Source organism: Malaclemys terrapin, chromosome 5, assembly GCF_027887155.1.
Source record: "Malaclemys terrapin pileata isolate rMalTer1 chromosome 5, rMalTer1.hap1, whole genome shotgun sequence".
Classification (NCBI taxonomy): Eukaryota; Metazoa; Chordata; order Testudines; family Emydidae; genus Malaclemys; species Malaclemys terrapin.
This window is the reverse complement of record NC_071509.1, coordinates 51,361,560-51,389,416: the sequence shown is the minus strand read 5'-3', so window position 1 is coordinate 51,389,416 and position 27,857 is coordinate 51,361,560. Positions and strand designations below refer to the sequence as shown.

The following is a 27,857-nucleotide window of genomic DNA, read 5'->3' as shown; positions in this document are numbered from 1 at the left end:
TTTATCCAAAAAACAAGATCTGATTTTTATATGCCCTCTTTTTTATAGTTTGGAAATTTGAAACCCCATCTGCATAACAGAACTGTTCAAATAACTATTTTAGATTTAAAAAAAATTAAATAGGAAGAAATCAAATATGCAAAAGGAAAATTAGTGGAACTTTTATAATAAAGGTTGATAATGCATAAGAAATAAATACAGTCCTATCCAAAGTGTAAGTGATTAATCTGAGAATAATTTTGGAACACTAGAATGACTAACCTTCATGGTTGTAAATGTGAAAGGATGGGCAATAAGCAGTGTTATTTTTCTCATTAGGAAGCAAGTAACACCAAGAAACAGAGAGAGAAAAATCAAGATGATGTTCAAACCCATTTTATCCTACAACAAATCAAAGTCCGAGATCACCACAGGTACACAGCAATGTAAAATGAGAAAAAAAAATGGTTATTACAGGGCATTCATAGGTAATGCCTATGAATTTCCATGGTGAGAATTAGTATTTTGCTTTGGCATGTGAAGAGAATCCACTAATGTACACATTTTGTTTTCCTCCTTAATTAACAGGAAAGAAATGTGGAAACACACACTGGAGGAGCATACTAAGGATGCAAATGTGCAGAGAATTGGCTATATTGATGGTGGGTTGGCATAACTTTAACACGTTTATCTATAATGGCCCAATTCTACTCCCATTGAAGTCAGTAAGTATTTTCCTTTGCCTTTACTGGGAATAGGATCATGCCATAAATTAATTAGTTAATGCCAAAATGCTATCTTAAAGACAGTAATTTCATATTAAATACATATGAACATTCAGTGGTATCCAAAATATTGCCTGAAGCATCTAAATAATCTTTAAAAGTCATTCATATACCTACATTAAATGTATTCTATTATTCATTTTCATTCATGACTCAGAGCTTGATGGAAGGATCTTTCAAAAATCGTATGGGGACAGGCTTGCTTCGTAGATTGATTCTACCTTACTAACCAGCTATCTGTTCCCCCCACATTATGTGTGCATTCCAAACTCTGGCCCAGATCCTGCAAACACTTATGCATGTGCTTAATTTTGCTCACAAGCAGTTCTGTTAATTTCAGTAGGACTACACACACAGACACATAACGTTACTCATATGCTTAAGTGTTTACAGTAATGGGCCTTTTTCTCTCTCTAAGAAAAATAAACTGGACCATGCTCTCTTACTACAATGGATGCATTAGGATGTTTTATAACTGATGTAAAGACAATGCACCGGCCAGGAGATTTCTAGACAACTGTAAAATATTTAGTCTTTTTTTTTTTTTTTTTTTTTGGAGTCCAGACATTTCCTGTGCTTCAACCCAAAGCATAAACCAAGGTACAGTGAATGATTTCCAGACAAATAGCAAAAGTAAACTTCCAGTGAAAAGCAACAGAAAACTGGCCTAACTAAAGTAACAGATATAGGAAATGAACACATTTTCTTTACATACAAAGGTAGCAGAATCTTCATAAGCCAAAGAAGAGGACTTGTTAGAAACTTCTGGGCCAAGCAGGTAATTCATTTACTAGGTTCCAGCTATTGTAGTTAAATTAAAATCTGCAAGACAGAGATTTTCAAACTAGAGTGCTCTGGTGTAGAAGATCCTGCTGTTGGTGCAACACAGCATTAGGTATTTCAGAAACCTCTCACCTGGGGATGATTTGAGGAAAGCTGCCAACTCCTATGGGCTCGAAGGTGGGAAATGCAGACAGTCCAATATTAGAACGAGGCCCATGTAAATGACGTCTGAATAGTGGCTCCCTGTTGTCATGGTGTTTTTTTTTCAGGTCATTGATGGACAAAGTGCTCTGTGCTGGGTTCAGACTTGGCGTTAAGCATCTATTTGAGTCAGCTATCTGAATCCTATGGCAGTGCACCTAGTTGCTTAGTCATATGAAAAAATACACCTATCTGATCCCTACTTCCTTTCCTCATAGGAGATTCAGTCCTGCAGTTTTGTCATTGAAATCAATGGGAGCAGAACTGGACCTGGAGCAGTAGGCATTATAAAGGCAGCATTTCCTAACAGTTACTGCATGATGCATCTGACATACCTCAGTTTTTCAACAGGGAGCCACTATTCAGACCTCATAGAACAGGAAATGGTAACTGTGCTGTGCCTTTTGTGAGACATGTTTTTAACGGTGACTGCTGAATGGTGCACAGTATCCCTGTACATATGCTTTTAACAACTATTAAACTTCTTGATGACAACATTCATAGATCCAGTCCATAGTTTTGCTTTTGTGTTATGCAAAGGGCCAGAATGTAATTTATTGCGATATCAGCACTTGATGGGGAAGGTGACTATGCTACCATGGAGGCAGCTTTATCCCACTTTCCATGCTAGGTGTCCCTTTCACAAACCAACCTGATGGGACCCAGGAGTAGTTAAATTAAAATCTGCAACAAAAGGCTTAAAAGCTAAAGTACAATGCATTCCCGTTTTATTGTAAGAGGACACTTTTACAGGCAGCCAGGCAGACTCGTATCAGCCTCCTTCCTGACACTGCAGAGTGGTAAGGTCTGCTGTTAGCAGTGATATTATCATCAACCGGTGGGACCAGGAGAGAGGCATGTTTCAGTTCAACCCCATTTCTACTATATTAATTCAAAAATACATATCTTAAGTCAAGACGTCTTTGGACTGACCAAACATTAGTAGACTTGGTTAGTTCTGCAGCTGTGAACACTATGTAAGTGCATCATTTCAGAGAAATCCTTCAGCTTTAATCTACAACAGATGTTGTGGCAAGAGAGGCCATGTCAGTCCAGTCTAAAAACATGAATAAAAAAGTAATTATTTCCCTCTGTACATTTTGCATTTTGCAATTTCATTTCATTTGAAATTTTTTACTGTATTTATTGGTTGTCTCCCTTAATGTCTAGTATGGGGTCCCCAGTGATCGTGGTCATTGAAGCATTTTTTCCCATTGCTAATGGATCTGTGCCTCAAGGAAATGCGGTGGCGACTAGTGGTGGTTGGGATTTGAAGAATTACCCTCTTCTTTCATCATGTGGGTGGAGGAAAAACAGTGGCATTTGCAATGGAAACATACCATTGCTGTTCAACTAGTGCTTTGTTAAGCAAGACAGCAAAAGCATCTGGTTCTCCAGAGACCACTGTTGTTCAAACCCTGGAAAATGGTGCTGATTGAGAAGCTTATAAGATAGAGAGGAATGAAGTCAAATTACAAAGAGAAGCAACAGAAAAGCAAAATATGACATCAAGTAGTAATTAGGTAAGGCCAACTACAAACATACAAACCAACCTTAATCATGAATAGTCCATAATAGTGCAACCTAAACTGAATATTGGGAACTCTTTCCTGTCAGTGAGATCTGTTAGTCTGTGGAAGACTCAAGGGGAGTGATTATGTTAGACATTTAAATCCAGGCTAGCCAAAGTAATAGAAAATATATTGTAGGATATAATCCTGGAGTAGTAAAGGTTGGATTGAATACCCGGAGCAGGCCTGTTTCATCTCTAATACCTTTGAACCATGCCAAGTGTACCTAAGGAGACTATAATTTCATTGAGGGATTCTGATGACATTTATGATGCACCAATGTACTCAAGAGAGTCCTCTTCTAGGCTTGTTACTGCCTAGTTTTGATTACGTACAGTACATACTGCAATGTGAAGGGTAGACCTTGGTGAAGAGAAGAAAAGAGCCAGGTATCAAAGTCAGGATGAAAGAGAATGGGGAGATGTCAGCTAGGTGGCGGTAGTTAGCAACATGGAGGGAGAGGGGAGAACCATGTGTAATGAAACATTGTTCCAAAGAGAAGAACAAATGAGGACTGTCTGGAAGCGGCATGAGTGGAAGCCACGGCAAGGAGTGTGTGAGGAGAGGCACCAGGAGAGAGAACAGCTCAAAGGCAGTGCCAGAGAAGGAGCCAGGTTTCAGTGAGCCCCTAGCAATGGAGAACAGAGGAGATGGAGGACCTGGATGCTAGAAATGGGATAAGCATTCCAGAGGGATCAGGAGAAAGGGAGGGACAAGGCTGGTAAAGAAAGGCAAGGGCTGGAGGGAGGGTGAAAGGCTATGTTGGAGAAGGTTGAGAGAGATGATGGAGGGAGGGCTGGGGTGGAGGTGGGATGCGGATCTGTGGGGAAGTAAGGGAATGAAAAAGAGAGGGAGAGAGAACAGGTGATAAAGGTGGTGAGACCAGTATAAAAGAGAGGCTAAAAGAAGTGAAGCTGGAAAAGAAAACACTAAAACCCAGAATTGGTACAGTGAGAATCAAGGGTGAGTATTTGCAGGTTATGGTTAGTAACAGAAAATCAATTAACAAGTCTAGTTTGTAAGAGCTTTGGGAAAGGATCATGTCTATGTGTTTATACAATGCATAGCACAATGGGGCACTTGGGCACTACTATAATAGAAATACATCACTAATCAGATAAGGAGTCAAATTAAGGGGTAAATACATGTTTGAGGACAAATCCTACTGTCACATTCTCTCTCAGCTTAGAATAAATTTCATCTCAGTATAAATATTTAGCTTGAAAGTGTCCTTGTGGTCCGTGTTGTTCATTTCAGAATTTCTAGAGCATGTATTATTGTTTATAACGCTGGGATATCTGCAAAGAAATTAAAACATTGCTCATTTCCACACTCAGATGCTTATTTGAATCAAAGTGGAAAATCCTTAGCATTGAACAGGAACATGAGGGTTGTCATGTTGTAATAGACAAGACACTGTTTATCTAGTCTGGCTTGCCTCTAGTTGTGGCCATACTTAACATTTAAAGGGAAAGTGAACCTGAATCATACATCTGTTCAGCTGAGCAGCAAAAAATTCCAGCAAGGAGGGAAGGCTCCTCTCTGACCTCAGCTATAGGAATGCAATATGTGTTTGATTTTATAATAGCTACACACACTTTATGAATTACAAGGAAGCCATTATCAGTGAGAATCAAAAAACATGAAGTTCATCTACAAGAAAATGGAATCTGTTCTACTTTCTACACAAGATTTTTATTCTAGATTTAATTCTTTGTATTGCCATTTACCCTTAACGCTTATATGTATTGGGTGCATAGTATGTAGAGTATGGGACAGTATAATGGAGGCTATAGTTCTGAATGTCAATGTATATGAGATACAGCATGATGTCTATGCATAATTCAAATGGAGGATATCAAGAATTGAGGTTGCTCGGATACTGTAAGTCTGAATTTTTAAATTTTCTAACCTTTGGGCTTTTAAAAAAAACAAACAATCTTAATGTAGGATTTTCTGGTTTCCCCAATAACTATTTCATGGAAATGACCATGTTCAACTAAGAAAAAATAGTGGGCCAAATTATTCTCCAGTGCTATTCGTATAGCTATGGTTACACCAAGGATGAATTTAGTACTTAAGTTCTTCTTACAAACTTGCCAGTTTAACTCCAACCTAAATCTTGTCTGGAAATATTTTCTAGTTAGCTGCCCTTTTAGTAAAAACCTATCAATGCCCCAAGTTTGACCCATTTAAACATCTGTTTGCAATTGCAAATTCAATGCAATTTTAATGTTTTTTTCCCAAAAAAACCCAAACGAGTCAGAGCTATTTTTTCTTCCTGGTTAGTGCCTGCAGCCTTGCAGTTGTGACAAGCCCCAAATATTTCCTTCTGGGAGGGCGGGGGGTCGAGAAGGAAATCACCCAAACCTATATTAGCTATGGGGGAAAATAGCACCACAAAAGGAGAAGACTTGAATTTCTCTTTATTTTCAAGGTATGACGCACAGACTTAGGCCCTGGTCCTTCAAGCTGATTTATGCTGGCAGACTCCTGCTCCCACAAGGAGCAGGATCAAGGCCTTAGTACAGCATGAAACATGCACTGTCTCCTAGACTATATTTACTGGCCACAGATTGTCTTCTCTGCTTCTGCTGTTACCGCTTTCATATAGTCCTTAAAGATACAACTTTATCCATGTTTATAATCTTAAAAAATTCTGTAATTATCTCCCTTTCCTCATACACAATACCTTTTCATGCCACTGTTATGTCACCAGTAACTGCTGTATGTATGTAGTATATTGTAACTTCAACTGCAGTGCTACTTTAAGGATTTCTTAGATTATCACAAAGGCATAGCCAACCAGATGCTGTTGATTCAGCAAAGATGATAACATTATAGAAGCCCTGTTCTGAACTCCTTACTCAGACAGCTCTTCCATTGAAATCAGGTAGTGAAAGCTATCTGAGTAAATACAGAATAAGGAATGTTGAACAACTATCAAGTGCAGCAGACGTGAAGTTTGAGGACAGAGTGTTTACCAACAGGATGTCCTAAAATTTGCTATGATATTATTTTTTTGTTTTTAGAGTATGGTAGAAACATTGGAACAAATAATGTTCGTCAAAAGAGTTAGACAATGGAGTGAGCAGTAATTTCGGAGAAAAATGAAGATGGAATTTAAAGCAAATTTTTTCTTTTCTTTGGGAACAATCATGATTTCTACAAGATTATGAGGTCAGATAAACAGCAAAGTGAAAAATCACAAGAGAATTGGCCAGTGATTCAAGGAGCACTGAGGATGTGCATTAGAAGATAACACTCAGATATGAATCAAGAGCTCTAATCGTTAACTATTTAGTGTTGTCATCATTTTAAAAATGTAAAACATATTTCAAAGTGGATTCACTGTTTCATGTAGACAGTGTGGATGGGCTTTTCAAAAAGGCTAAACACTCACCTTACTGACTGCAACAGAGCAGAGTCTGGTCAATGCTGAACGCTTTTGAAAGTCCCACTCTATGTGTTTACTCTATGTGTTTATAAAGCAGAAGTGGGAGAGGAAGAATTGTCTAGTGATTAGAGCAGGGCACTAAGAACCAGAAGTCCTGGGTTTGAGTCTCGGCTTTGCCACTAAATCAGTGTGTGACCTTGGGCAAGACACTTAACCTCTCAGTGCCACAGTAGAACTGTGTACTATAATACTTGCCTACATGACAGGTGTGTCTGTAAAGTGCATTGAACTATTTGCTATAAGAGCAAAAAGTTGTATAGAGGGTTTTTGAACGATGAACTGAAATTATTGTACTACTTAACAATAAACAATTTTACTTTTTCTTTAGCACTGTTTTGTGTTTACAGTAGGGATTTTTTGTTTATTAAATGCTATAGTTCACTACTACAAATATGTACTCCCTTTTGTCCAAAACAGTCTGAAACTGATCCCATTGCCATTGTCTTCAATGGGAAGAAGATTAGACCCTTTACTGTCACAGTGACAGGTTTCAGAGTAGCAGCCGTGTTAGTCTGTATCCACAAAAAGAACAGAAGTACTTGTGGCACCTTAGAGACTAACAAATTTATTTGAGCATAAGCTTTCGTGGGCTACAGCCCACTTCTTCGGATGCATAGAATGGAACATATATTGAGGATATATATATACACACATACAGAGAGCATGAACAGGTGGGAGTTGTCTTACCAACTCTGAGAGGCCAATTAAGTAAGTGAAAAAAAACTTTTGAAGTGATAATCAAGCTAGCCGAGTACAGACAGTTTGATAAGAAGTGTGAGAATACTTACAAGGGGAGATAGATTCAATGTTTGTAATGGCTCAGCCATTTCCAGTCCTTATTCAATCCTAAATTGATTGTTTCTAGTTTGCATATCAATTCCAGCTCAGCAGTCTCTCGTTGGAGTCTGTTTTTGAAGTTTTTCTATTGTAAGATAGCCACCCGCAGGTCTGTCATTGAATGACCAGACAGGTTAAAGTGTTCTCCCACTGGTTTTTGAGTATTATGATTCCTGATGCCAGATTTGTGTCCGTTAATTCTTTTGCGGAGGGACTGTCCAGTTTGGCCAATGTACATGGCAGAAGGGCATTGCTGGCCATCTCAACCCACACCTGGATCCCCCCACACTAAGCCTCTCCACACCAGGATCCTGCCTTGCTGAGCCTGCCTGCCCACACCTGGTGCACCTGGCACAGAGGGGCAGGGCCCTGGGTTGTTCTGGGGCAGGCCCGGTTCTTGTCTTGTGTCAGGGTTGGGTGCTGCCTCACTGCTGAGTCCATGTTTGGGCGGGGATTGCACAGTGATCTCCCACCTCTATACAGCCAGTGGCCTGTGCTCCCCAATGACATGGTGGAGCCTCCACATTAATTTGACAAATAAAATTTGCAGAATTTTAAAATATTGTGTGCAGAATTCTTGATTTTTTGGTGCAGAATGCCCTCAGGTGTAACTCTAATGACACGTGATAACAGTGTGATAGACCTCAATGATGAAGTGGAGGTTTTGCCATACTGTGGCTGCTATTTGGGATTCCTCCTCTGCAGAGTTTGTTCTTCAGAAGCTTTTAAAAGCTTTGTATTAGATTTAGGCCTTGTCTACACTACGAGAGTAGTTCGATTTTACTTAAATCGAATTTTTGGAATCGATATTGCAAAGTCGAACGTGTGTGTCCACACTAAGGACAGTAATTCGACTTTGTGAGTCCACACTAACGGGGAAAGCGTCGACATTGGAAGTGGTGCACTGTGGTCAGCTATCCCACAGTTCCCGGAGTCCCCGCTGCCCATTGGAATTCTGGGTGGAGCCGCAAATGCCTTCTGGGTAAAAAAAATGTGTCCAGGGTGCTTTTGGGTAACTGTCGTCATCCGTCCATCACTCCCGCCCTCCCTCCCTGAAAGCGCCGGCGGGAAATCAGTTCGCGCACTTTTCTAGTCAGTGACAGCGCGGACGCCACAGCACTGCGAGCATGGAGCCTGCTGCAACCATCACTGCAGTTGTGGCCGCTCTCAACGCCTCGCAACTTATCATACACCTTTCCCTGAGGCAGATGCAGATAAGTCAGGCGAGGAGGCTACGTCAACGCGGTGATGGCCTGAAGTCTGAGAGTAGCACAGACCTCTCAGAAAGCAGGGGACCCAGCGCCGAGAACATCACGGTGGCAATGGGTCATGTTGATGCCGTGGAACGGCGATTCTGGGCACGGGAAACAAGCACTGAGTGGTGGGACCGCTTAGTGCTGCAGGTCTGGGATGAATCCCAGTGGCTGCGAAACTTTCGCATGCGGAAGGGAACTTTCCTGGAACTTTGTGAGTTGCTGTCCCCTGCCCTGAAGCGCAATGACACCCGGATGCGAGCAGCCCTGACTGTCCAGAAGCGAGTGGCCATAGCCCTGTGGAAGCTTGCAACGCCAGACAGCTACCGGTCAGTCGCGAACCAGTTTGGGGTGGGCAAATCTACCGTGGGGGTTGTTGTGATGCAAGTAGCCAAGGCAATCGTTGATGTACTGCTGCCAAAGGTAGTGACCCTGGGAAACGTGGAGGCGATCATAGATGGCTTCGCAGCGATGGGATTCCCAAACTGCGGTGGGGCCATAGATGGAACTCACATCCCTATCCTGGCACCGGAACACCAGGCCAGCCAGTACATTAACAGAAAGGGCTACTTTTCCATGGTGCTGCAAGCACTGGTGGACCACAGGGGACGTTTTACCAACATCTACGTGGGATGGCCGGGCAAGGTTCATGACGCTCGTGTTTTCAGGAACTCTGGTCTGTTTAGACGGCTGCAGCAAGGTATTTACTTCCCGGACCACAAAATAACTCTTGGGGATGTGGAGATGCCTATAGTCATCCTCGGGGACCCAGCCTACCCGCTAATGCCCTGGCTCATGAAGCCCTATACTGGCGCCCTGGACACTGAAAAAGAACTCTTCAACTACCGGCTGAGCAAGTGCAGAATGGTGGTGGAGTGTGCTTTTGGCCGTCTCAAGGGGAGATGGAGAAGCTTACTGACTCGCTGTGATCTCAGCGAAACCAATATCCCCATTGTTATTGCAGCTTGCTGTGTGCTCCACAATCTCTGTGAGAGCAAGGGGGAGACCTTTATGGCGGGGTGGGAGGTTGAGGAAAATAGCCTGGCTGCTGATTACTCACAGCCAGACAGCCGGGCGATTAGAAGAGACCAGCGGGAAGCGCTGTGCATCCGGAAGGCTTTGAAAGCAAAGTTCCTGAGTGAGCAGGGTAACCTGTGACTTTAAAGTTTGTGTATTGAGAAGCTAAACCTGCCCCCGTTTCTTTGCCCAGTTAATGTTGACTATCCTATCCAGTTACATACCCCCTTCACCCCACTTCCAACACACGTTTCAAAATAAAAATAGTTCTACTTTGTTAAAGCACACCGTTTTCTTTAATACTGTATTCGCGGGAATTTTTTAAAACTGGGACGCAGACTGTGGTGCGGAGCGGGTGTACTGTAGTGGCGCGAATGCAGCTTCTAAACTCAAGGATTGACAGGCTCCGCTGCGGTGGGATGGTTGTTTCAACGGAGCCTGTCACCCCTCCTGATAGGGACTGTGTGTATGGGGGGGTCTATGTGACTTTGTGGCAGGGGGAGGACGGTTACAGATCCCCTGCTGTGTGGCTCTGTGATCCTGCCTAAGGACCGCCGCTTAAGATCTGTAACTGCCCTCCCCTGCCACAAAGTCACAGAGCAACCCACCCCCCACCACATAACATGAAAACAACCTCCCAGACTAACCAGGGTAACTAGTCACTGCATCACTGCACTATGTATGTGCCCTGCTGCTGTGCCTGCCCCCGACTATATACCCTGCCAAAGGTGACTGTCCTGTCGAATTACCAACCCCCTATCCCCCCCTCCTCCAAAAGAACATGATGGAAACAGTAGTTAACAGAAACGTATTTTTTATTATCAACCAAACATGGAACTGGGAAAGTGAAACTTGGACGGGGGCTTGTGTCAGGCGGGAAGGAAAGAACTTGTCAAATTTTGGGGAATGAGAGCCTTCTGCTGCTCGAGCTCTCTGCAGGGGTGGAGTGAGAGTTAGCAGGGACTCTGCCGCCTCTCCTTCTGTGCACTTTGGGTGAGGGGAGTATGGGACTTGGTGGCGGGGGAGGGCGGTTAGAGATGGACTGCAGCGGGGCTCTGTCCTCCTGCCTCCGTTCCTGCAGAACATCCACAAGGCGCCGGAGCGTGTCCGTTTGCTCCCTCATTAGTCCAAGCAGGGTTTGAGTCGCCTGCTGGTCTTCCTGACGCCACCTCTCCTCCCGATCCATGTTGGCTTGGTGCATTCGGGTCAATTTCTCCCGCCACTGGGTCTGCTGTGCTGCCTGGGCTCTGGAGCAGGCTATAAGCTCCGAGAACATGTCCTCCCGTGTCCTCTTCTTCTTATGCCTAATCCGCGCTAGCCTCTGGGAGTGTGATGACAGGCTAGGTTGTGAGACAGTCGCAGATGGGGCTGTGGGAATGGGAAAAAGGGAGTGAATTCCTCAGAAAGATAAATGTAGTTGTGAACAAAGAACATAGTCTTTCTCTGTTAACAAGACCATGCACAGCACCTATCACATGCGCACTCAGCACAAGGTCGAATTCTCGGCCTTCGCATTCAGTGCCTGGGGTCTTCTACAGCACATTTGAGAAGCCTCTCAGGAGAACGGAATTTCTGTTGCAGGCAGACATGGTAAGCCGTAGACTTGTGGCAGCTTAAAACTTTAATATTAGCAATGGCCTCATTTCACATTGAAATCAATGTCGGTCCCTGCTGCCAGCAATTCGGCAAGCAGGAAGTCTGCTCCTGTCCCACACCCTCGCGGCTGTCCCCGGGAACGATCCCTTTCGGCTGCCCCTCTCCCGCCTCCACCGCGTGGCTGCAAACCAGCGGTTACAGTTCTGTAAAGGAACGGCAAAGCAGTCCCAACACTAACATTCCCCTACCTCATTCAAAGCAGGTCATCATGAGCGACATCACCCTCATGAGGATCTCTGACAGCGAGAAAGAGCGAATGCTCCGGGAAAGCCTGCAAAGACCAGGGCCGTATGCCGCCATGCTGTGCAGAGCAATGATTCCAGAGTACTTGATAGTCTCGTGGCGTGGCAACGTGTCCTACTACGGAGGACCCAATAAGGCCGCTCTCCCCAAGAACCTAATGCAGCGGATTTCCAATTACCTCCAGGAGAGCTTCCTCGAGATGTCACAGGAGGATTTCTGCTCCATCCCCGGACATATAGACCGCATTTTACTGTAGCTGCTGTAGCAGTGACTAACCAGTAGAGCGGCTTGGGCAGGACAATCATGCAAAACCGGACATTGCTAGATTTTTTTTCAATAGTTGCACTGCCCATGACTGAACCGTTAAGCTAATCAAACTAATCATGAGAAACCCATTTTTTAAATTGTTAATATTCCTGTTCTGTTACAAATAAATGTTTAGATTTTTACAACACTTACTGGCTGATCCTTCCCCAGATTCTGTGTCCGGGGTAACGGCTGGGGAGGGTTGGTAGGGGATCTCTGTAAGGGTGATGAAGAGATCCTGGCTGTCGGGGAAATCAGCGTTGTGAGCGCTGTCGACTGCCTCGTCCTCCTCATCTCCTTCCTCATCTTCCCCGTCCGCTAACATGTCCGGGGATCCAGCCGTGGACACTATCCCATCCTCAGAGTCCACGGTCACTGGTGGGGTAGTGGTGGCGGCCGCACCAAGGATGGAATGCAGTGCCTCGTAGAAACGGGATGTCTGGGGATGGGATCCGGAGCGTCCGTTTGCCTCTTTGGTCTTCTGGTAGCCTTGTCTCAGCTCCTTGATTTTCACGCGGCACTGCGTTACATCCCGGCTGTATCCTCTCTCTGCCATGTCTTTAGAGATCTTCTCGTAGATCTTTGCATTCCGTCTTTTGGATCGCAGCTCGGAAAGCACGGACTCATCGCCCCACACAGCGATGAGATCCAAGACTTCCCGATCAGTCCATGCTGGGGCCCCCTTTCTATTCTGAGATTGCACGGCCATCACTGCTGGAGAGCTCTGCATCGTTGCCAGTGCTGCTGAGCTCGCCACGATGTCCAGACAGGAAATGAGATTCAAACTGGCCAGACAGGAAAAGGAATTCAAATTCAAATTTTCCCGGGGCTTTTCCTGTGTGGCAGTTCAGAGCATCCGAGCTCGTACTGCTATCCAGAGCGTCAACAGAGTGGTGCACTGTGGGATAGCTCCCGGAGCTATTAGCGTCGATTTCCATCCACACCTAGCCTAATTCGACATGGCCATGTCGAATTTAGCGCTACTCCCCTCGTCGGGGAGGAGTACAGAAGTCAAATTAAAGAGACCTCTATGTCGAACTAAATACCTTCGCGGTGTGGACGGGTGCAGGGTTAATTCGATGTAACGGCGCTAACTTCGACATAAACGCCTAGTGTAGACCAGGCCTTAGTGTCTAGGAAACGGATCTTCAGCAGGTGTAAACTGTCATAGCTCCATTGACTTCAGAGAAGTGATGACAGTTTACGCTACCTTGAGATCTGCTCCTAGATATTTACTATAGAAACAAGAAGACTCTTTCAGTCAGATTTTGTCATTTTTCAAGTAGTTCAGTGATGGGACTGTAAAACCCTGACAAGGTCACTTAAAAACAAAAACATTTTCCTTGTTTTGTTTGCAAAAGTTTAAGAACTCTGTTCTCTACAGCCCTCTAGGCACAACACGATCATTCAGCAAGTTCAGTACTTGGATATATCATGTGAAAATTGTTTGAATATAAAAATAATCTCTTCTGCCTGCAGCAGAAGCCAGCCAAGGACAGGTATATCCAATTTTACCTCTGTTTCCTTTGCAAATCTAAACTGAGCCAGGGAACACCAGAGGAACTGTAATTATTTTGTTGCATTATTAAAACAAAATATTCAGAAAAACTGCTAACATTTCAATGTCACCTGTGTGAGTCCTCAGAAGAAAACCAACCATCTCGATCATGCTGAGAGTTTAATGTAAATTAAAACGATCACCTGTTTCAGAGATCACTAACTTTTGCTGCTTTATTAAATGAGCCAACACATTTCCATATGTTTCTCTTATTAGTAACTGAAGTTGTTTGCCTGGTAGCAATTATCTCAAAGATTTTTCTTAAAAATAGATTATCATAAGGACTATAGCTTACAACTTACATGATTTTCATTTGTTCGCCTCTATTTAAAGACTTTACCGTATTTACTTGTGGAGTTCTGTTTTATGGCCCGGTCTTACAAACTACTGAGTGGACTACATGCTCATCTCAAAAACTGGCACAAAAGTAAAACCACTGGGTCTGATTCTCATGAAGAGCAAATTCCCTTTACACCATTCTAGCAATGCAAAGGGACAGTAGCGTAAATGAGAATCAAGTCTATTGTTTGGACAAACTGTGGTAGCACAACACTCTACACTGAAAAAAGCAGAGCAACACCTCAGGTTTAATAATGGAATAAATCAGAAGTAGTGGGTCAAATTCTCTGTTGGAGTAAATTGCAAAGGTCCTCAAGCAAAAATGAAGATGTGAAGAGCTGATCTTTCAAATATAAAAAAAACAAACAGAACATTATAAAATAAATTTGAGCCAATTCTTTGAAGCAAGAAAAAAACCAATAAAAGACAAAAATAAATGCTATGGTGTATTTGCTTGGCTGTTCACCTTTTAACATTCATGTACTGAGTAACAACAGCTCTATGCCTGCCAATAATAAAATCTTCATAAGAACAAAAAGGATAAGAATTAAGCTTGGAGATTCTTGCATTGTTATTTGAAGTGGTCATAGACATACAGCAAAGCAAACCAAACCAGAAGGCTCTTTTGCCATGTAATTATGAAGACAGTAAGGAAGCAAGGCCAGGTCACTATAATTTGCCTCTGCTATTTACAATTATGCATTGGTGTAATGTCAAGGTAAATTTAGCTGCAGTAATCGGCTGTACATATTGCATTATATAAACAATCCAGCAGCTTCTTGTTTCTGTGTTTAATTAAGAGAGTCCCTCTGTGCTTTAAAATTAAATACTCAAATAATCAACAATGATTTGTATGTCAGAGTTTCTACAGTTTACTCCTGAGAGAATTCTGTGCCAAACAATTAAAAATTCTGCACAACATTTTTTAAAAATTTTGCAAAATTTTATTTGTCAATAAATAAATGTGGAGGTTTCTGCACGGCATTGGGGAGCACGAGCCACTAGCTACATGGAGGTGGAAAATCATCCTGCAGCACTTTCCGCCCCCCCACCCCCACTCCCAGGCCAGAACCTCAGCAGTGAGGACCCTGACACAGTGCAAGAGCCCTGCCATTCCACGCCAGGCAAGCTCAGCCCAACAGGATCCAAGTGTGGAGGGGCTCAGTGTGTGGGGGGCTCCAGGTATGAGGTAAGAGGGTTTGGTGTGAGGCAATCTGGGTGCAGGCAGCTCAGTGGGGGTCTGTGTGCAGGGGGGATCTGGATACACAGGGTCTCGTTGTGGGGGGGGTCTGGGTGTAGGGGCAATGGGACTCTGCAGGGGGGGTCCAGGTAAAGGTGGTTGCGGCTCAGGAGAAAGTGTCTGGGTGTGGTGGGCTGTGGCTCAGCAGGATGGTCCAGGTGCAAGGGGGTGAGGCTTGGTAGGGGGTCTGGGTGCAGGGGGGGTCTGGATGAAGGGGGGTGAGGCTCAGTGGGGTGGGGATTCCAGTGCAGGGGGTCTGGTGGTGGGGGTTCTGGGTGCAGGCAGGGGTTGGACAGGGGACCCCCTCCCTCCATGGCTGAGGAAAGCGGGCAGGGGGAGCACCGAGCTTCTTGCAGCCGGGGGAGGTTTCTGGAGGTGGGTCTGATTCAGATGCGGCCACTCCTTGCAGGGGAAGAGGAAGTCCCCTCCTCTTGCTCCCCCAGCCCAGCCAGAACTAGCAGCTGAGCCCCATGCAGGATAGGAACCACAGGCCAGGACTTCCCTAGCCCCACCCCACCCCCTGCAATGATTTACCTCTCCACTGGTTGCTCCAAGTGCCCGAAATGGTGCTCCTGCACTGCTGGGGAGGGGCACATCACCGCTCTTGCGGCTTCCCTTTGCTTTCTCATCAGAAAGTCATTTTTCTGCAGGGAAGCAAATAAATCTGTGGGGGACATGAATTCTGTGCATGCAGCAGTAGCACAGAATTCCCCTAGATGTAACAGTTGACCTCCTTATGGTAATACAGTCTCTTCTGAGCCATGGATGATTGTGCTAAAAATACATATACTGCATATACCATTTATTGGTTTAAGCTCATGGACTGATGGTTATCACTAAGACCAATGTTTACAGTCCAGTGTTTCATTCCAGTTCCCTTAATCAAAGCTGATCTCAGAAGAGCAGCTACAATGAAAGAAATGGAGAGTTTAGGACTATTTTGGATTGCATATGATGCAATTTTAAATTTTGTATATGGCACTTTGATATGAATGTGGCAGCATTAGAAATGCAGCTAAATAGATAAAATAGACAAATAATTGTGTCAACATTTACAGAATGCTGGGTGGCCCTTCAATAAAGCCAGCTCAAAGCGAAGATGCAGCATTCAAAAGAAGGTTCCATGCACACATGTAAAGTGTCTCATGAATTCCCTTAGGGTTTTTTCAGTGCCAAGCTTTGCACAAATTTTACACCCAGCTGGTTACCAAGGAGAGGGAAGGAGCAGATAACTAAAGTGAAGTCAATCGTGGTCATCAAACACTCATCACTTTCCCTGCGTGAGAATGTGCCCTTTTTAAAAAAAAATTAAAGAAAGTTTTAGTGAAATCCCCATATTTTACTGCTTGAACTTTGCCTGGTGGGAATGGGGAATTTCCACACAGGTGCTAGCTGCACACTCGATTTGGCAAAATTTCTCCTCTCTGTTGCACTTGCATAAAACAAGGGCAACTCCAATGCAATCAGCAGAAACACACCAGCATAAAATGGGTGTACGGAGTAGAGAATCAGGCTTTCACTTCTGAACAGATTTAAGGCCTACATACCACCCACATAATGTCCGGGGCCAAACGTTGGCCCTCTGTGTGAAGTCTGAGTAAATGAGCTTTGAAAAGGAGATCTTTACAGGCTCAGAAGGGGGAAAGAATCCTCCATACACGGATGCCTCTACAGTTCTCCATATGGAGGTTTTTGATTAAGGATCTCTGTAGTCACGAACCCACTAGTCCCTCCCTAGTATATTACTATCTCTAGCCCCTCCTTTGTGGTGCCATGGAGCAAACCGTCACAGAGCACTTCTCTGCAGCACAGAATAGTGCAGAGTTTTCTTTGTATCCTCTCCACAGCAGCAGAATTGCTGTCCTTATGCACTCATCCGAGGTGGATTCAGATTTTCCCCAGAGTTCTGTTGGAAGGTGATGCTATGCTTTTCCCAACAAGGAAAGGCATCCAGAAATATTTTTAATACTAGTATTATAATCTCCCTAACCCCACCTCGGCCATCCGAAGTAAACAAGTAACTATACAACAAAAGAAAACCTTCTGTGCCAACTCACAGTTCTGAGTGCAATTAAAGGGTTTGTATAGGAGCAATCTCCAAAGGAGTGGGAATAGGCAGGGACCTAGCACAGAAGCAGGCTTTTACACCAGCAGGCCAAAAACCAAAATAAATGTCAATCTCAGTAGATGCTTGTAGTTTTTCTTGCAGTCTAGCTGTAGAAAAAACTCCATCTGCAGCATTTGTAATTCACAACTAAAGATCAACTACACATTTTGGTCCCATTTTAGAAACTTGTTAAGGTTTTGATGCGTAGGGTGCAAACCTGAGGTAATTCTTGACAACTAAGGCCCAGATACTCAACAGGTATTTAGGCACTTTTAACTCCTATTAATTTCAATAGAAGTTAGATGCCTAAATACCTTTGAGGATGTGGGCCCAATGGCTCAATCTTGCAAGGTGCTGAGGCAGAGATGACGAACAATTAGCATCTTAAAGGGTCAAGCCCAAAATCTCCTAAGTCTATGACAAATCAGACCTGTGAAAATTTGATTACACAGCAATAAATACTCCCAAATTTTCGATTCATTGGGGATAGCAAGCCCTGTCAGTACAGTATGTTGTAAGTGGAGAGAAAGATGAACTTCGCTAATGGTGCGCTAGCCCCATCAATACTTAGGCCCTCATCCAGGAAAGCATTTAAGCACATGCATAACTTTAAACTCTTTTAGATAGTTCCTTTGACACAAATGGGTTTATTCACATTTAAAGTTATGCACATGCTTGAGTGCTTCGGAGGCCATGCAGAGCAAGTATGGTGAGAATTTGTTCAAATACCCCACAAGGGTGTGTGGAAAGGTCTTCGTCCTGCAACGTACTACAAATGGCTATCCTGGATGAATTAAGTAGTCCAGGGGCCTCAAAGTTCAACCTGCAAAGTCATACATAACATGTGGCCTGTATAAATTGGCCCTTTGTTTGTAATTGCAGAAACATTACTGCCTGAAGTTGTTGGTTGCTAGTGAACTCAAACAAGAAGCAATTTATTAGTTTTTTAGCCAGACTTAAGTATAAGCAAATAGTCTGATTGCATGCCTTGTTTTCCCTCTCCCCCCTTCCCTAACACTGTAGGTAAGCTTATAATTTCAACTTGCCCTGGGGCTCTTGGGTGATTGCCAATGTATAGTCTTCATTGTCAGGAAGTTTTAAATGCCTTATGATAAATTTCTGAATTTTGTTATGAAAGGGGAAGGCCAAAATGCATTCCAGAAGGTAGCCTAAAGTAAAAATTGTGGCGCCACCTGTAGATTACAGGAGATATTAAACTAGCAGAACTATTTTTCCTTTCTAGTGTGTATGTTAACTGTGAAAAAAATATTGAACAACATGTTCAGAACTATTTTGGTGGTCTTTTAAAATATTTAAAAAACACCGCCCTGTAGATTTTACATGTAGTTATTTTATGCTATTTGGTCATTTGGGCCAAATTACAGTTCAAATAGTATGTTCTAATCCATAAGCATACTTAAAGATCGTTCTAAGTAAAAGCAAATCTAAGCCTTTGTTCAGGGTCGGCTCCAGGGTTTTGGCCGCCCCAAGCAGCCAAACAAAAACAAAACAAAAAAAGCTGCAATCGCCATCTGTGGCGGCAATTCAGCGGGGAGGTCCTTCGCTCCGAGCAGGAGCGTGGGACCTTCCGCCGAATTGCCGCCAAACAGCTGGACGTGCCGCCCCTCTCCGGAGTGGCCGCCCCAAGCACTTGCTTGGTAAGCTGGTGCCTGGAGCCGGCCCTGCCTTTGTTATTGCTGTTTGAAAAATCCCCATGGAAACTGTATAAAACTAGCTTTCTGACATGCTTTGTATTGCTTAAATAATAAGTGGATGTGAACTTAATTTGGATATTTTTATGGTTAACTATGGTAGAGCAAGTCCCTTGGAACATGCCATAATGGAGTTAATTGCTATACTTATTATGTCTAAGATACAAATTAATACTAGCTTTGCTGAGAAAGGCGGAAAGGAGGCATAACTTTTAAAGCACAAGTTGATGATCAAGTTTATTTATATCTCAACCCATTGTAAAGTTTTAAAATTTGAACACAACATTTGGCATGTAAACTGGTGCATTATTTCATACAGATTTGGCTGAATCCAATTAAATCAATGTAGTCACACTATGAGTGAATTTGGCTCACTAACTTCTGGGCTGAGGCATGCTTTCCTGAAGGCCCTGTGCCTATTTAATATTCAACTTTCTGATAATAGCCAAAGGGACATAGCCATCATTATAAGTTGGATCAAACTGTAACACAGGTGACACCTTCCCCCTTCCCCCTCCCCCACAAGTTCCCTGAGATAACTCAGGTAAGTAGAACTATACAACTTTGCTTGGTATAGAGTCTTTCACATAAACAATCCCAAGATATTTTATGGAGTTAAATACTGTAACGTTAAATGCTGTTGATACACAATGAAGTCAGGTAAGCAATGATTATGCCTGTGAAATTAAGGTAGCAGCACTCTCTTATTTATACACACTTACATTCAAGAATTAACTTTTAACAACAATTCCTCCCTTGTAAATTTAACTCAATTACCTTGTCTTTTTCCAGGCTTAATTCTCTCACTAACCATCTACTTCAATAGGAGCTCTGTTTAAATAAGATCTGGCCCCTAGAGAGGACATGGATTTGATGTAGCCATGAATCTGCTCCTTGAGTACAGTCTTTTTTGTTACAATGTCTCCACACAGTACAAGCTCTTCACAATCTTTATTACAAGCAATTCAATAGCCTTCGCCTTTCCATAATATTCCATGGCTTTTACCATTTAAAAAAACCAAACAAAACTGTTAGGGCTTGTTTCCTTGTAACAGACGGCACTGATCCTCTATTGACCCAACCTCTTAAGAAGTGTAAGGTACCCTGCTGGAAAATGCTAATTGATTCCGGATTCCTCACTGTGGCAGGTGTGGCTTGTTAACCCCATCCTGGATATGATATAAGGGAGATAGGCATGGCTCTGGAGGCAGAGGGAAGAGTCCTACAAGAACAACCAGGCCTGGGGAAAAAGCTTTGGTTAGAATTCAAGTTTTACATTGTTTTGTTTTTGAGTGTAGTTATGTAACCAAAAAAACCCTACATTCATAAGTTGTACTTTTTCAATAAAGAGATTGCACTACAGTACTTGTATGAGGTGAATCAAAAAATACTATTTCTTTTATCATTTTAGAGCACAAATATTAGTACTAAAAATAATATAAAGTGAGCACTGTACACTTTGTATTCTGTGTTGTAACTGAAATCAATACATTTGAAAATGTAGAAAAACATCCAAAAATATTTAATACGTTTCACATGGTATTCTATTGCTTAACTATGATTAAAATTGTGATTAATCGCAATTAATTTTTTAAGTTAATCGCATGACTTAATTGCGATCAATTAACAGCCCTAAAAATTATCTTTAAAAGTAGCTAGATGAAAGCTTGGTGTAATGGACTGTAAGAAGATTTGAGGTTTTTGTGTGGATTTTGTGGCATAGGCATTTGAGACTGCCCAGATAAGATTTGTTTCCATAAATGACAAAGAGAGACCTTCCTCTTCCCTGGATGGTGATTAATGGCTAGTCTTCATGGAGATCCTTTTGAGTTTCTTTTGTACCAGTTAGACATAATGGAGCTCAGTATACAAGGCCAAGAAAATCTAGAATTGTCTTTACTAGAGATGGTCCAAAATTGGTCCTGAACAGCCCCAAAATTTAGATCCAGATCCAAATTTTATAGCTAGCTCTTCTTTCTATTATGGGCTGAACTTAAATCCAGACCAAACATCAGCTAAAGTTTGGGGAAGCATGGGTCTATCTGAACTCTGTGGCCAGGGGTCAAAGTCTAGTCTTTTCCCCTCATCATGACGAGACTGTTCTAATTGACTGCTCTCTTCTGAGAAATTCTTAATTCTATTACCCCAAAATAAATACACAGAATCTCATCTTACTCCTTAGCCTCTCTCCTGACCCATTCACGATGTGCCTTTTACTGATGTTTCTTTTTTTATTTCATTTGAGATGGTTTTCTGCTTATTTTACATTTGAGCACAGTTTCAGATGCCTCAAAGAAAAACATTTTCACACTCCTTCCTAAAACATGGTGGAAAACAGGTTTTTCCATGGATAACAGTAGACTTAAGGAGCTCCTCCCCACAGCTGATGCTGATTCCTGTTTGTGGAGAGGAGACTGGCTCAAAACATGCCCCAGTCAGTGTTGTGTTTGGCAGCGAGAAAGCAAGGGAGAGAGGTGACAAATCCCTCCTATTCCCAACCAGCCAGGTGTAGAACAATATACACTTTATGCTTTCAAGCATCCTGTTCTAAACTCTGTCTCATTTTACCTATATGTAGTTTATCAGCTAATAAGTACACATTAGACTGTAATAACTGGATAATTTATCTGGGGCCTTATAAACAGAGTTTTGACTTCAGTAGGAACAGGATCAGACCCCTTTTTTGGAACCTGTCAGGATTGTCTTTTGTCACTCTAAAATTTTAACAGTGTTACAGACTGGCCCACTACTGAAGTGTATGGTCACAGGTCTGTTGCAAGTTGACCCAGTCACTGGCTTCTACATGCTTCCAAGCCACATGGGGAGAATCTAGTCACTGTTTCTAGTTCTGGGACTATAGGATACATTCCCAGACTCAGATCTTCTGAGACCCCTTTTTTGGGATGTGGGACATCACCAACTAGCCATCCTGCACCCCATAAATCAGTGTCAGACCTCCCTAGCCACCCCAGTCACTTACACATGGTCCCTCACTGCTCCATCTAGGCTCAGGGCTCTCTGGGCTTATTAGTTTAACTTCTTTGGGAACAATGTGGCAGAAAAAGCAAGGACCGTTTGCTTAGCAAAGAATTTCGTAACCACCATGACTTCACTTTTAAAGCACTTGAGAGTTACAGATGTGTGAAAATAACAAAAGTCCTGAGGACCCCCCCCCCCCCCACCAGTCTGATTTCACTGCTGCTGTGAGCCTGAAGTTTGTCAGCATTTCTGGCTGGACAGATTCCCTCCTACGCTCTGTCTCCTGCACATCCTTCTGACATATAGGATGTGGCCCCTTGCACAGAGCAGAACTGCACTCTTAAATTGGGCCTCGGGCTATGTAAACATTACAGCTTACATTGGTATAAGTTATGTCGCATAGGGTGCGAATAAGCCACCCTCTCAGTGACGTAAGTTACACCAACCTACGTGCCGGTGTGGACAGCACTATGTTGATGGGAGAGCATCTCCTGCCAACTTGGCTACAGCCTCTTGCGTAGTAATGAAGTCGATGGGAGATGCAGCTGCACCACTGTAAGCTCTGTAGTGTAGCCATAACTCAGTCTCTGTGCCGTGTGCTCGCACTGAGAAACCTCCAGATCCACCGCTTTTCCCCCTACCTCCCGCAGTGTAGGAAAATCACTGATTGTCTATCAATTGCTGGCCACTCCCATGAAACAAAGTCAATGGCCTTCGACTGCAGTGTTTGGGCTGGTCCACACTAACCCCCCACTTCGAACTAAGATACGCAACTTCAGCTACGTGAATAACATAGCTGAAGTTGAAGTATCTTAGTTCGAACTTACCGCGGGTCTACATGTGGCAGGCAGGCTCCCCCATCGACTACACGTACTCCTCTTGTGGAGCAGGAGTATCGGCATTGACGGCGAGCACTTCCAGGATCGATCCCAGAAGATCGATTGCTTACTGCCGGACCTGAAGGTAAGTATAGACATACCCTTTATGGCTCTCTGTGAGGCAAGTGGAATTCATTTACCGCTGGTACAGCCCCGCCCGGGGGCACATGACCTCCTCACATGACCCTCCATGTTTCTCCACCCCACCCTCAGCCTGGGGCCCCCATGCTCTCCGCGTCTCCTCCCCATGATCCACCCCCCTTACCTGGGGAGGGGGGGCTCTGTCCTTCTGCTGCTGGACACTTTGGTACCACAGCAGCAAAAGGAGCGGAATCACCCCCAGCCCTTCCACGCAGGGTCTCTTCCATCTGTATAGCAGCCAGCCCCACAGAGGACAGCCCTGGGGGCGGTACAGCAGCCATACCAGAGGAGCTGCCGGCGTGGGGACTGCTAAAGTTCTGCTCCTTTCCTGGCTGCGGTTCCTGGGAAAGGAGCAGAAACATCAGCAGCTCCTCCGGCAACCGTACTGCCCCCAGTCCTGCCCCCCCCCCCAGCCCTGTCCACTGGTGGGGCTGCTGTTGGGAGCTGGAGAGATGCAGCTCAGTGGAAGGGCAGAGCTGGGGTTCTGCTCCTTTTCCCACTGGGAGGGGCAGTGAGGAAAGGAGCAGAATGCCAGCAGCTCCTCCAGCAGCTGTACTGCTCCAGCCTTGCCCCCCCAGCCCAGTCCGCCCGTGGGGCTGCTGTACAGAGGGAGGAGACCCTGTGTAGAAGGGCTGGGGGCAGTATAGTGCACAGGAGGAGTTGCCAGTGTGGGGCTATCCAGTGGCCCCATGTTCTGCTCCTCCTCTTTCTGGTACACCGTACCAGCTATAAATATCTTGCTGGTACGGTGTACCAGACTGTACTACCCTACTTGCATTGCTGTCAGTGATAGCCCTTCAGCCACATGTCAAAACACTGTTCCCCAGACAGGGCAACTGTCTGGAATTCTGTACAACTGGGCAAGTCCAGACTTGTGCAGTCACGGTACCTAATTGCACACAAAGTACAATGGAGTCAATAATCTGATACTATGCCAGAGTGAGATGTGTCTGTAAGTGTAATACTGCTAGAAATGAGAAACTAGTAGCAGTGGCTTGATCCCATTATGCTAGGTATAAACACATTGTAAGAAACAGTTTCTGGCCTGAAGAGCCTAAGTGTAAACAGGCAAGGCAGACAAAGGGCTGTGAGAAGGGATACCACACAGAAGCAGGCTGACCAATTTTTTTTTTTTATAAACAAAATTGTGTGGGGTTTTGTTGGGAAGGAACTAGAAAAATGGAAATGGGACACTGACAGGAAAGGAACAGAGAAGGCAGGTGGCGTGAGGCTGAAGTGAAGAGACCATGAGGGAAAAAATTGGACTGACTTGCATTGAATTGGATTGAAATGATTTATAACACCTATGCTAGTCCAGGTCTGCATCTAGGGAGCAGAGCGACAATCTTTCAGTAAGGAACACATGAAGAGTGAGAGGGAATCACCAAATTCATTTTCATGCATGGTCTAAGGCAAGATGTGAACCCATCTCTCCAGAGGTGGAAGCTCTAAGCTACTGCACCACCCTATTGTTAGGTGTAGAAGCACCTGATTAACTACAGCCAGGATAACTGTACACACATTCTAAACATTCAATTTTCAAAAGAGAAAAAAAATGTTTTTAAAGGAATTAACTTTATTTCCCCCAATCTGCTAAACTGGTTTCTGTTTTTAAGAGGGAACAAATGTTATCTGCCTGAAGGCTTTTGATGATTATTGAAATTCCAGGGATTTACATAAAACTTTCCCACATCTGTATTTTTGCCACCATCCAACTTTTTTTATTTTGAATGGAGCTCCTGTGTCCCTGTGCAGCAAAGTTTAAGTAAGAGCCACATTCTATTTCATGTCAGTAGCTCATTATTTAACATAGTCTTGAATGACAGGATGATAGATACAGCATTGCTAACCCTTAGTGGTATCATCTCGATGTAGACAATACATAGAATAATAAAATACTCCAGTTCTATGCAACACACACAAAATGTGGCAATCCTCACAACCCTCTTCTTCCTAAACTAATTAGGATATTAAGTAAGCAACAGGTATTCTAATCAGGCAATGCTGATGTGCACTTAGGCAAGAATAAATAAAAATGGTAAAGTCTGCGGTGGTTGATCTATAGCAGAGGTAGGCAACCTATGGCACGTGTGCCAAAGGCGGCATGCAAGCTGATTTTCAGTGGCACTCACGCTGCCTGGGTCCTGGCCACTGGTCCGGGGGGCTCTGCATTTTAAATTAATTTACTTTACCTACAACAATAGTTTAGTTATATATTATAGAAAGAGACCTTCTAAAAACATTAAAATGTATTACTGGCACGCAAAACCTTAAATTAGAGTGAATAAATGAAGACTGGGCACACCCCTTGTGAAAGGTTGCCGACCCCGATCTATAGTGTGTAAAATACAAAAAGGTAACCAAGGGCCATATGCTGCCAATGTGTCATGTGCAGAATTTCTATTACAGTCAATGGAAGCTTCATGTAGGCCTGTCAATTAATCACAATTAACTAAAAAAAAAAATAATTGCGATTAATCACAGTTTTAATTGCACTGTTAATAGAATACGAATTGAAATTTATTAAATATTTTTGGATGTTTTTCTACATTTTTAAATATATTGATTTCAATTACAACACAGAATATAAAGTAGACAGTGCTCACTTTATACTGTTATTTTTATTACAAATGTTTGCACTGTAAAAATGGCAAACAAAAGAAATAGTATTTTTCAATTCACCACAGACAAGTACCATAGTGCAATCTTTTTATGGTGAAAGTGCAGTTTACAAATGTAGATTATTTTTGTTACACAACTGCACTCAAAACCAAAACAATGTAAAACTTTAGAGCCTGTAAGTCCACTCAGTCCTACTTCTTGTTCAGTCAATTGCTAAGACAAACAAGTTTGTTTACATTTATGGGACATAATGCTGCCCACTTCTTATTTACAATGTCACCTGAAAGTGAGAACAGGCGTTCGCATGGCATTTTTGTAGCCGGCATTGCAAGGTATTTAGGTGCCAGATATGCTAAACGTTCGTATGCCCCTTCATGTTTCGGCCACCATTCCAGAGGACATGCTTCCATGCTGATGATGCTCACTAAAAAAATAATGCATTAATTAAATTTGTGACTGAACTCCTTGGGGAGTGTATCTCCTGCTCTGTTTTACCCGCATTCTGCCATATATTTCATGTTATGGCAGTCTCAGATGATGACCCAGCACACGTTATTCATTTTAAGAACATTTTCACTGCAGATTTGACAAAACACAAAGAAGGTACCAATGTGAGATTTCTAAAGATAGCCACAGCTCTCGACCCAAGGTTTAAGAATCTGAAGTGCCTTCCAAAATCTGAGAGGGACGAACAAAAAGAGCAACACTCCAACATGGAAACGATAGAACCCGAATCACCAAAAAAGAAAATCAGCCTTCTGCTGGTGGCATCTGACTCAGATGATGAAAATGAACATGCATCGGTCTTCACTGCTTTGGACGGTTATCAAGCAGAACCCATTATCAGCATGGAAGCCTGTCCTCTGGAATGGTGGTTGAAGCATGAAGGGATCCATGAATCTTTAGTGTATCTGGCACGGAAAAATCTTGCGGCTACAACAGTGCCATGAGAATGCCTGTTCTCACTTTCAGGTGACATTGTAAACAGGAAGCAGGCAGCATTATCTCCTACAGTTGTAAACAAACTTGTTTGAGTGATTGGCCGAATAAGAAGTAGGACTGAGTGGACTTGTATGCTCTAAAGTTTTACATTGTTTTATTTTCGAATGCAGGTTTTTTTGGTACATAATTCTACATTTGTAAGTTCAACTTTCATGATAAAGAGATTGCAATACAATACTTGTATTAGGTGCACTGAAAAATACTATTACTTTTGTTTTTACAGGGCAAATATTTATGAAAAATAAATATAAGGTGAGCACTGTACACTGTGTATTCTCTGTTGTAAACGAAATGAATATATTTGAAAATATAGAAAATATCCCAAACTATTTAAATAGATGGTATTCTATTATTAATAGTGCAATTAATTGCAATTGTTTTTAATCGCTTGACAGCCCTAGCTTTATGCAAAAATCAATGTCAAGGATTTGTTATTGTTATTATTACTATAGTAGTTTAAAGCACAAATGCAAGTATCAGAAAAATAGTTGTATAAAAACAGTTAATGTTGCAATGATCTATGTGAAATATATTAAGTAATAATCAGCCATTTTCCTGTCTTTGCACTCTGGTTGCAAAACGTGCACCTGATCTCTTCATATGGGAACATAGATGGAGTAGTATAATGAAATGAAACTGCAACAAGGGCCCTTGTGCTAGTGCTTTTCCTAACAAGTATCTCTTGTCTTATGCAGCCAGTTGAGTAAATCCAAGGTTTCTCTTGCACAACTGGAGCCAATCTAACACACAGTGAAGTCAGCAACAGAGAGTCCTGTGGCACCTTTAAGGCTAACAGATGTATTGGAGCATAAGCTTTCGAGGGTGAATACCCACTTCGTCAGATGCATGTAATGGAAATTTCCAGAGGCAGGTATAAATATGCAGCCAAGAATCAGTCTGGAGATAACGAGGTTAGTTCAATCAGGGAGGGTGAGGTCCTCTGCTAGCAGTTGAGGTGTGAACACCCAGGGAGGAGAAACTGCTTTTGTAGTTGGCTAGCCATTCACGGTGAAGTCAGTGGAAGGAGTCCCATTGACTTCAATGGAGCCAGTTCAGAACTCTGCTGAATTGACTTGACTACACACAGTTAAATGAATTATATCTTGTTATTTCTGAAAAAAGAGGAACAGCACAGACAATAGCTCAGAGGCATCTCTATCAGTCTATGGCCTGGTCTACACTAGGCGTTTA

The 27,857-nt window shown here is 43.1% G+C and overlaps 1 protein-coding gene across 4 annotated transcripts in view; it reads left to right on the top strand.

Annotated features, from left to right (window-relative positions):
- LOC128837650 (uncharacterized) overlaps positions 1 to 7,098 on the top strand; it is a 32,485-nt gene extending 25,387 nt beyond the window's left edge. For 3 of the 4 annotated variants that reach the window (XM_054028913.1, XM_054028914.1, XM_054028917.1), the window contains 3 exons: positions 319 to 413; positions 568 to 641; positions 6,352 to 7,098. In XM_054028913.1, the coding sequence (XP_053884888.1) occupies positions 319 to 413; positions 568 to 641; positions 6,352 to 6,398 (216 nt within the window). In that variant the 3' untranslated portion in view covers positions 6,399 to 7,098. Of the gene's footprint in view, positions 1 to 318; positions 414 to 567; positions 642 to 1,966; positions 4,069 to 6,351 lie in introns of those variants that run through there. The other variant, XM_054028915.1, reaches the window with a different exon arrangement.
- The last annotated feature ends 20,759 nt before the right edge of the window (positions 7,099 to 27,857 follow it).